The 10,395-nt window shown below is 49.2% G+C and overlaps 1 protein-coding gene and 1 pseudogene across 1 annotated transcript in view; both read right to left on the bottom strand.

The window, feature by feature from the left end:
• LOC102252553 overlaps positions 1-10,395 on the bottom strand; it is a 34,194-nt pseudogene that overhangs the window by 17,004 nt on the left and 6,795 nt on the right.
• The window catches only part of LOC102252268 (leukocyte immunoglobulin-like receptor subfamily A member 6), a 22,582-nt gene continuing 16,534 nt past the window's right edge, over positions 4,348-10,395 (bottom strand). The window contains exons 6-7 of the mRNA XM_014535535.1: positions 4,636-4,686; positions 4,348-4,490 (exon numbers count right to left, since the gene is read on the bottom strand). Of these exons, the coding sequence (XP_014391021.1) occupies positions 4,393-4,490; positions 4,636-4,686 (149 nt within the window). The 3' untranslated portion in view covers positions 4,348-4,392. The remainder of the gene's footprint in view (positions 4,491-4,635; positions 4,687-10,395) is intronic.

Raw genomic sequence — 10,395 nt, 5'->3', positions numbered from 1 at the left:
GCAGCTCAGGGCGATGTCCCTGTGACAATGAGCACAGAGGCAAATGCAGGGAAATAAGGGAAGGAAAACCAACTCTTCTCATGACCCCAGAGTGTGGACTTTCTGTGTCTCACAGGCCCCTCAGGACCTTCTCCTTTTTGTTGCCACAGCAGCCACCCTCTCCTTCCTGGGAGCATGATTATGACTCACTCCTGCCTCCTCAGTGCCTTGTTCCTCGGGCAGCGCTGACCCCATCCTGTGAGCCTGGCTCCAGTCCTCAGCTCAGGGAACAGTAAGTGGTCAGTGGCCTGATGTTGGTGAGAAAACTCATTCTTATGTAAATGCTTCTCCATCGTCCATGGCCCTTGTGCCCATGAGCAGTAACATTCAATCTCTGAGCCTCAGTTTCCCCATCTGCAACATGTTGTTATGAACCCAACTCCTCAGACTAGTTGTGGGTTAAGTATTGCCCAGGTCCTGGAAGGGGTCAATCCTGTTGATTCCCAAATCAAATGAGGATGGGTGGGGTGACACAGGAGACAATCAAGGTATCTGACTCCACAGTCAACGTGGACAATAAATGTGCCCACCCAAGAGCCCCCATCTGCTCTCAATGCTAAATGATGCTACTTATAGTATTTCTGAAAGATATAGCACAGTCAATGCAGAAAAAGGGAAGTAAAAGTTCCCAATAGGAGAAGCAACAGCCAAGAGGACATCAAAGAGAAACTCACAAAATAACACATAGTGGTATGAAGGACTGTCCACAGGGTCATTACGGGGATTATCATCATTTTTGAGAACACAATAAGAATATACAAAACACATTTTGATTTAAGCATACTTAAATACCTGGGGTAAGATGAAGAAGGAAATTGGATTCTTGAAACAACATCAAAAAAAGGTTATTGTAGAAAAGAATATAGAATTATAGAAATAAATTAGGTAAATACCTTAGAAGTGAAAAGAAAGTAAAAATGTGATTTAACCACCCTTAAAATATTTTGTTCAACAAGAAGATACAGCTGGAGATACAATTAGGAAACTGGAGGACAACATTGAGGAAATTTTGTGGGAAGCAATAGAGAGAGACTGGAATTAGAAAATTAAGATACATGGAGAGCAGAAAGAGATTAAGACCAATGGATATTGTGAGATTCAGTAGAAATGAGGTGAGGATGACATTGGCTATAGACCTAGAGACCAGTGGCTGGGTATTTTGCAGAGAAACAAAGAGAGCACACAGTGCCAGGTGCATGAATATGCAAATGAAATATGTGTATTCATATTTCATATCAAGTGGAGGCAATCAATGAGAGCTGACTTGATTGCATGCCAACTATCTATATATATAAAAGGCTAATATGCTAAGTGTCCGACTGTCCTGGTAATGACCTAATGTAGCAATGCCAGCTTCCTCTCCATAGCAACTAGCCTCCTTGAAGTTTCTTCAGCCCAGGAACATGACTTGCTTCATAGCCAAATGGAAACATTTCACACTGTAACCAAAAATCTGTGAAGCGTTTTAACGTGCCTCATCTAATTTGATCCACACAAAAGTCCTAGAGTGGGTAGATAGGAGGCTCGGTGGAATCCTATTTTCTTCTCACTAGCCCCAAAATGGAGATTTTGAAAACTTAGAAACTTGACCCAACTGAAAAGAAGTAAGAAATGGTGGACCTTGAAAATGACTTCAGGTTTTCCTCACTGCAACGGGGATTATCATCATTTTTGAGAACACAATAAGAATATACAAAACACATTTTGATTTAAGCATACTTAAATACCTGGGGTAAGATGAAGAAGGAAATTGGATTCTTGAAACAACATCAAAAAAAGGTTATTGTAGAAAAGAATATAGAATTATAGAAATAAATTAGGTAAATACCTTAGAAGTGAAAAGAAAGTAAAAATGTGATTTAACCACCCTTAAAATATTTTGTTCAACAAGAAGATACAGCTGGAGATACAATTAGGAAACTGGAGGACAACATTGAGGAAATTTTGTGGGAAGCAATAGAGAGAGACTGGAATTAGAAAATTAAGATACATGGAGAGCAGAAAGAGATTAAGACCAATGGATATTGTGAGATTCAGTAGAAATGAGGTGAGGATGACATTGGCTATAGACCTAGAGACCAGTGGCTGGGTATTTTGCAGAGAAACAAAGAGAGCACACAGTGCCAGGTGCATGAATATGCAAATGAAATATGTGTATTCATATTTCATATCAAGTGGAGGCAATCAATGAGAGCTGACTTGATTGCATGCCAACTATCTATATATATAAAAGGCTAATATGCTAAGTGTCCGACTGTCCTGGTAATGACCTAATGTAGCAATGCCAGCTTCCTCTCCATAGCAACTAGCCTCCTTGAAGTTTCTTCAGCCCAGGAACATGACTTGCTCCATAGCCAAATGGAAACATTTCACACTGTAACCAAAAATCTGTGAAGCGTTTTAACGTGCCTCATCTAATTTGATCCACACAAAAGTCCTAGAGTGGGTAGATAGGAGGCTCGGTGGAATCCTATTTTCTTCTCACTAGCCCCAAAATGGAGATTTTGAAAACTTAGAAACTTGACCCAACTGAAAAGAAGTAAGAAATGGTGGACCTTGAAAATGACTTCAGGTTTTCCTCACTGCACAGAATATAGTCAAACACTGCTACAGTAAAATATTTTACCCTTTATTCTCCATGTGTGATCTACAATAATAATCTGCTTCATGTTGATATTTACTGCTGTGTTGTTGACAATTACCTGAAAGAGAACTTGTGGTGCTTCACTGGGCTGGAAAAAGTTTAGCTAAATCAGAAAGCAGGTCTAATTAACCAAGTTTATTCTATATCTATAAAAGGTGAAGTTAACTCGTACAAGCACGGTACATATAAAGTTCTTCCTGGCGCCAATCACATGTGTGTGTTTCCATCTGTCATTGTCGATCGTGACTTTGGTTGACACTTCTATTATAGAGAAAGGGCGATTAGCAATATTAAAATATTTCTTCTAATCAATTTCCTTTCAATGTGCATGAATTCATGCACTGAACCACTAGTCCTTTAATAAAAAAAAAAGGCCAATAGATATGGTAAAAGTACATTGAAGGAATTGTGAGTGAAGAATTTTATACTCACACAAATTATTATGTTGGGCAAAGGTGGTGGAAGCATCAGAGGTGAGGATTCAATAAGGATCAGGAGACTAGGGCATGTCTGACCAGCTTGAACTCACACCTCACCTGTTAAACCCACAGGTCAGGCTCTGTCTTCAGGAGGTTTGAGGAGGGATTGGGAGGTAGACACTCAACCATCACCTTCTGGAAGTCTGGCAGTCTACCAGAGAAGGTACAGCACGAGGTCAGAGCAAAACCTTGGAGAAGAGACACATTAAAAAGAATGTGAAGAACACTTTCCTTTGGAAGCAACTCCAATCTGGAACCAATCCTGAGATGGAGAACCCCAACTCTGAAATCTCCCCCACATCCATATACTGGGCTTCATCCCAATTCAGATTTTAGGGCCACTGTGGGTTAGAAACTCTCATGGACCAAGTTTAAATTCCGAGTTACATATCACGAGCTATTGGCCATGAGTTTCCTTCTGACCCCAGTTTGTCACCTGCAAAGACTCACTGTGGGATTGGTAATAGGTGGGGCTGATGAGGCAGGTGAGGCCATGTGTGTGGGAAACACAATGCTGGCATGTGAAGTGTTTGCTGCACGGGATCAGCAACCACTTTGTGGTAGATGTGGCCACTCATGTAGGGCATGGGCCTGTGTTTTGGACAATGGGGTTTTCAGAGGCAGCGCAGACCAGGTGACCCCTTCAAACCACCAGGTCTTGATTCCAATGAGTGAGGTTGCTGCAGAAAGCACACAGGTGGCATCCGATGGCCAGGGAAGGGCGTGTGGAGTCCAGAGAGGGCGTTAGGACCTACCAGTGGGTTTATCTCTTACAGGATGGATTGTGCCCCTTGTAGATTACAATAGAGAGCATTCTCTGGACTCAGGAGATGGGGACTTCGTACAGACATGAAGGTCTGTGTAAATAGAAATAAAGGAAAATGTATTCCATGAAAGTGTATGGAGGTGTGGACCTGTACCTGCCAAGTGGAATTAATGCTAATTTCACCAAAATGTGGAAAGTCAGGATCCAGTCACAGGACTCACAGTGGTCATGAGAGAAAGGACCACAGTTCAATGGCAGAAGGTCCAGACCTTGGCCCTGCACATGAGTAATGACTCCTCCACCTGCTATGAGGTGCAGACAGGTTCCTCAGCATATGTCCCACGTTATCTTCCAGAACCTCCTGGGCACATGAGATTCACTTCCAAGGCTCCCCCTCTCTGAAGAGGGAATTGTTCCCTCTGTGTTCACGTCCTGTCTATATCCTGGGTCCTTCTCTGGCTGTTTCAGGCCTGATAGAGCAGCACCCCCAGCAGCACCAGGACCAATCCAGCCACGCCCAACCGGATGGAATTCTCCAGAGTGTAGTCTTGGGCCTGGGAGGCTGGGGATTGTGGGAAAACAGATCACAGAGGTTAGGGCAGGACAAAGTCACCCAGGACCCTGGATGTCCACCCAGGGTACCCCCTCCCCTTGACAGGGCATGACCCTCTGTGCTGAGCCCATAACAGAGAGTGTCTCCTACTCACCACTCTTGGGGTCTGAGTTGTTCTGTGAGGGGCTGGTGGTGTCGGCTGCTCCTGAGAACCAGATAGGAGTGGGGCTGTGTGAGGAGTTGATGCCACTCAAGCCCAGGGTCCCCATAACTCTCCCCTTTCTCATGACCTAACTGCTACCATTCCCCCCACGAACCCTTTCTCTGCTGGAGAAGGGTCCTGGCTTCTTTCATGGATTCTTTGGTCTCTCTGGGCCTTTTGAATTTACACTTTTCTTCTGAGTCACTTTGAAACACAGTTTGGCTTTGCTTTGATAATTCAGGATTGGGAAGAATTATGGTTTCTCGTTGCAGAAAACAATGTGTTATTTCAATCTCTCTGCTCACTGTGGGATTCAGAGCCATGGGAGCTACCTCATCTGGGTATAAAAGCTTATATTTATGCAACAGTGAGGACCCAGGACCATGGGTTGATCTCAGATATACAGACATGCATTTATGTAGAACTTGATCAATTCTTCAGCTATCTGTTGGGGAAATTATATGAATAAAACTGAAAAAAATTGGTTCTGAAGTAAAAAACAAAACACAGCACCTTTGAAGCATTTTTGGTAATTCGAGTTGAATTACCTCTTTTAATTCTTAAATGTTTGTAACGACAATTTTAATGTATAAGTAACCATCACGTAAAAGTTCTCACGACAAAAGCAATAGTAGAGACGTGTGTGCAAAACATGCCGAGATCATTACGCTAAGCGAAATGACCCAGTCAAGAAGGACAAATATCACCTGACACTTATATGTTGTGGAATCTAAGGAACAAAATAAACTGATGGATAAAATAGAACCCAAGGCATGGGAACACAGAACAGACTGAGGAATCTCAGAGGTAAAGAGGAGAGGGTGGGAAGAGATTAACCAAAGAACTTGTATGCATATATCTATGCCCATGGACACAGAAAATAGTGCAGTGAGGGCATGGGAAGGGCATGGAGGGAGCCAGCTGGAGGAGGGTTATAGAGGAGAAAAAGCGGGGGGGGCGGACATCTGGGATACTCTCCACAATAAAGACTGAAATGCAGAGAACAGCCATGAATTTCAAAGTGTCTGGGCAGGATCCCCCTGATTCCTCATGAGGTGTCTATGGTCCCCCTGAGTCTCAGGTGAGCACTGAGGGCCTGGAGGCCTCCAGTAGCACAGGACCTTCCAGAATGGTGCCAACAGGTGGGGATACTCCTCACTACAGCAGGGTGTCCAGTGGGGACAGCAGCGTCACCCACAGCAGGTCCCACCTTGGCCAGAGCAGGCACTGTCCTGCTCTGAGAAGCTCAGGGTCCCACCTATGTGGTGAGGACTTCCATCTAAGGGGCTCTGGAAATGAGCAGCTAAGAGAGTGTTTCCTGTTCTCTGTCCACCTCTCCCGACCTCTCCTCCAACATCAGCCCAGCCATCTTCCCTGTGCTACAAACCAGGCCTGGGCACCAACAGCTGACCCTCTCCATCTCCCACTGCACACACTGTCCACCTGCTTAGGGACCCGGGCGCCAAGCAAACTATGCAGGGCTGCTGGTTTTTAGTGGAAAACCCCACAGATTCTGGGTGGAACCAGAAGGAGCGGAGATGATAAGTGGGTGTTTTCAAATCTTTGGTGTCTCCATAACATGGTGGCTCCTCTTGCTAAGCTGAGCCCCCAGACCTGGCGGATAATCAGTGTACCTGCCCCCTGACTCCCTCAGCTTTTCAATCCCTACAAGGTCACAGTGACTGGGAGCAGCAGGACAGGCCCAGAGAGGCTGCCCCTGGAGCAGCTCTAGGACAAGCCAGGTGTCAGGTGCCCCAGGAAGTCAGAAATGAAAGCGCCCCTGCAGGTCATGGCAGGCAGCCCCCTTGTTCAGATGGAAAAGATCCTCAGAGTTCACCTCCCAGGAGAGCTGAGTCCACACACACTAAGCTCCATTTCCCGAGTCCCGCCTGTTGGATGTCCCCCTGGGAGCAGCGATGCTCTGGTCTAAGGTTGAGCCACCAGAAGTCAGGGGCGGGGCCTCCATCTGGTCACTTCAGTCAAATCTCACTTCCTCTTATTATCACCTGGAGTAGCTCTGCCTTTCTCCCTCCCTCAGGCTGGACTGTCCCAGGGGAGGGAGGTCCCGCCTGTGTCCACCCTTTCACAAATGACCCTCCTCTGAGGAACCACCCAGTGCTCCCACTACTTCCATCACATCTCAGACTTTGCTGAGGACAGAGGCGGAGATGACCTTGGAGACCAGAGAGGACAGGGACAGGGCTGCTCACCTGTGATTAGGAGCTCCAGGAGCTCACTGTGGAGTGACAGCAGGAAGGGGGAGGAACTGAGTGAGCTGTAGCACCTGTAGGTGCCCCCGTGGGCTGAGGTCACAGGACTCATGGAGAACTCTGCCTGGAACTGCTGAGCTTGGTGCTTTGATCTCAGACACAGGGGGGGATCTGCTGCCTCCTCCTTGGAAAGAAGAAATGTGTCCCTCGGGCTCTGTGACTGACACAGCAGGGTCACATTCACTCCTGAGGCCACCCAGGCTCCTGAATGCATGACCATCGAGAGGGAGGGTCTGTCAGGCAGTTGTCCTAAAGAGAGGGAGGAGGGTGAGGACTGACTGCCCAGCTTTTTCTGTCCTGAGAGTCACCAGGCCTCTCTCTGAGGACCCTCCTCTCTTTCTGTCTCTGTTTCTCTGAGTTTCCCCCTCTCCCCTGACTCTGTCTATCTCCCTCCCTGGGGCCCAGCACTTTCATTCTGGCCTCACCACCAGAGACCCGCAGCAGGGCCTGTGCAGAGTCTGGGTCCCTGACTGAACCCACTGGCTCCTCACCTGCCACCAGGATGTCCAGGGGGTCACTGGGGGCCGACCACGCAGAGGAGAGGTTGTATCCACCGTAGCATCTGTACCGGCCCCCGTGGGAGCTACTCACAGTGTCCAGGGGGAAGTGGGCCTGAGAGAGCCCAGCCTGGGGCTGCAGGACAAGGCTCTGGGGGAGGTCCCGTCCCCCCTCCTTGTGCAGAGCGAATCTGTCATAGCCGACATCAGAGCGACACTGGAGGGTCAGGTTCTGTCCAGAGGCCACGATGGGGCCCTGCTGGCTCAGGAGGGAGGGCTTCCCAGAGGCACCTTGGGAGACCAGACATGAGTTACAGGGGCTGCTCCTCTCATAAACCCCTACTCCTCTCCTGGCTTCCAGGTCTCACTGCCTTTCTCTGTGACTCAGGCCCAGGAGCCCTTGTGCTCCCCTCACCCCACCTTCTCACATGGACCTCCCCTCACAGCAAAGATGCCAACGACATGGCTGGTAGCTCAGACCACGGATGGAGCAATAATGGGACTCACCTGACACCAGGAGCTCCAGGGGGTCACTGGCTGGTGACCACACCTGGGGCCTGTTCCTGTAGCAGCCATAGCATCTGAACCTCCACCTGTGTGTGGGGGTCACGGGGCCCACAGGGAACAGGGCCTGGAACTGCCCACTCGGCTGTGGCTGTGAGTCCAGGGTCCTGTAGAGTCTGTGGTCTCCTTCCTTAGTCAGAAGGAACCTGTCAAATCCCTGCGGTGAGCCACACTGGAGGGTCACATTCCCTCCTGAGGTCACGACAGGGCTGGGCAGGGCTGAGAGGCTGGGTTTGCTGTAGGATCCTAGGAGAGAAGGAGGCAGCATGGTAAATGGGCTCACACCTCCCTCATATCCCCCAGGGCTGGGCTGTGAGAGGGAGACACCCTGAGAGCAGACCCCCTTCCAGAGGGCAGAGCCTGAGGCTGGGACCCCTGAGTATCCTCTCACCTGTCACCACCAGCTCCAGGGGGTCACTGCGCTCTGACCTGCCATCAGGGCTGTAATAGTAACAGCGATATTTCCCTGCCTGTAGCAATGTCATGTGTGTGATGGAGAACTTGGCCTTGTTCCTATGCTCCAGTGGCTTCACTCTGTCCCAGGGCACTGGGGTTCCCTCTTTCTCCAGATGGTACTCCTTAGCCTCTGGGGTCCCCTGACACCAGATGATCACAGGCTTGCCCCAGGGGATCACAGAACCAGGCTCAGTCCAGATGGTAGGTTGGGGGAGGGGCCCTGGAAGGAAACCAGAGGCTGGGATAGAAGGCATTACTCACCCTCACATTCCTAATTTTTTTAAATTAAATTTACTGAGGTGTGTTGGGGGAGGGGCCCTGGAAGGAAACCAGAGGCTGGGTGAGAAGGCATTACTCACCCTCACATTCCTAAGATGCCCCACATCCATTAACCCAGGACCACTGTTCTCCATCCTGCCTCACGAAGTCAGAAATGAAAGCGCCCCTGCAGGTCCTGGCAGGCAGCCCCTTTGTTCAGATGGAAAAGATCCTCAGAGTTCACCTCCCAGGAGAGCTGAGTCCACACACACTCAGCCCCATTTTCTAGGGTCCCGCTTGTGGGATGCCCCCCTGGGAACAGAGATGCTCTGGTCTGAGGTGGAGCCACCAGAAGTCAGGGGGTAGGGCCTCTGTCTGGGCACTTCAGTTAAATCCAACTTCCTGTTGGCGTCACTGGAGTAGTGCCGCTTTCCCCCCTCCCTCAGGCCTGTCTGAGACTGCAGGGCTGCACTGGGAGGCTGGCCCTCCCTCTCTCGTGGTTGTCACATCAGCAGTTCTTCATGAAAGGGAACAACCTCTATCTAGCAGCCTGGCCCTAATTTTCTCGGTGAAGCAAAAAATAGACCCAGAGCCTTCTGAGACACCGCTTGCGTGTGAACCTCCTCTGTGGAACCACCCAGTGCTCCCACTACTTCAATCACAGATCAGACTTTGCTGGGGACAGAGACAGAGATGACCTTGGAGCTCAGAGAGGATAAGACAGGCTGCTCACCTGAGACTAGGAGATTTAGGGGCTCACTGGGGAGTGACAGCAGGAAGGGGGAGGTGCTGCGTGAGCTGTAGCACCTGTAGGTGCCCCCGAGGGCTGAGGTCACAGGACTCATGGAGAACTCTGCCTGGAACTGCTTAGCTTGGTGCTTTGATCTCAGACGCAGGGGGGGATTGGCTGTCCCTTCCTTGGACAGAAGGAACATGTCCCTCGGGTTCTGTGACTGACACAGCAGGGTCACATTCACTCTTGAGGCTAATGCAGGGAAATAAGGGAAGGAAAACCAACTCTTCTCATGACCCCAGAGTGTGGACTTTCTGTGTCTCACAGGCCCCTCAGGACCTTCTCCTTTTTGTTGCCACAGCAGCCACCCTCTCCTTCCTGGGAGCAAGGTTATGACTCACTCCTGCCTCCTCAGTGCCTTGTTCCTCGGGCAGAGTTGTGCCCCATCCTGAGATCCTGCCCTCAGATGTCCAGCTTTGGGGAAAGTGAGTGGTCAGTAGGGTTGGTGATAAAGTTCATTCTTATGTAAATTCTCCTTCATCATCTATAGGCCTTGTGCTCTTGAGCAGTAACATTCAATCTCTGAGCCTCAGTTTCCCCATCTGCAACATGTTGTTATGAACTGAACTCCTCAGAGTGCTTGTGGGTTCTGTGGTGCCTGGGCCATGGGAGGGGTCCATCTTTGTTGTTCCCAGATCAGATGAAGTTGGGTGGGTGGAAACATGAGAGAATCAAGGTATCTAACTCCACAGACAACATGGATAGTGGATGTGCCCACCCAAGGGCCTCCATCTGCTATTAATGCTCAGAAATGCTACTTATTTCAGAACTAAAGGCCTGACACATGAAATTCATGTGTGGGTACAATTCCTAGGCCTGGCCTGGGATCAGGGCCATCTTCCCAGCTGATGGCAGCTGGTCCATCCCCCCCCAC

Source organism: Myotis brandtii, unplaced genomic scaffold (assembly GCF_000412655.1).
Source record: "Myotis brandtii unplaced genomic scaffold, ASM41265v1 scaffold1444, whole genome shotgun sequence".
NCBI classification, from domain to species: Eukaryota; Metazoa; Chordata; class Mammalia; order Chiroptera; family Vespertilionidae; genus Myotis; species Myotis brandtii.
The sequence above is the reverse complement of the archived record's forward strand: the minus strand, read 5'-3'. Positions and strand labels throughout refer to the sequence as shown.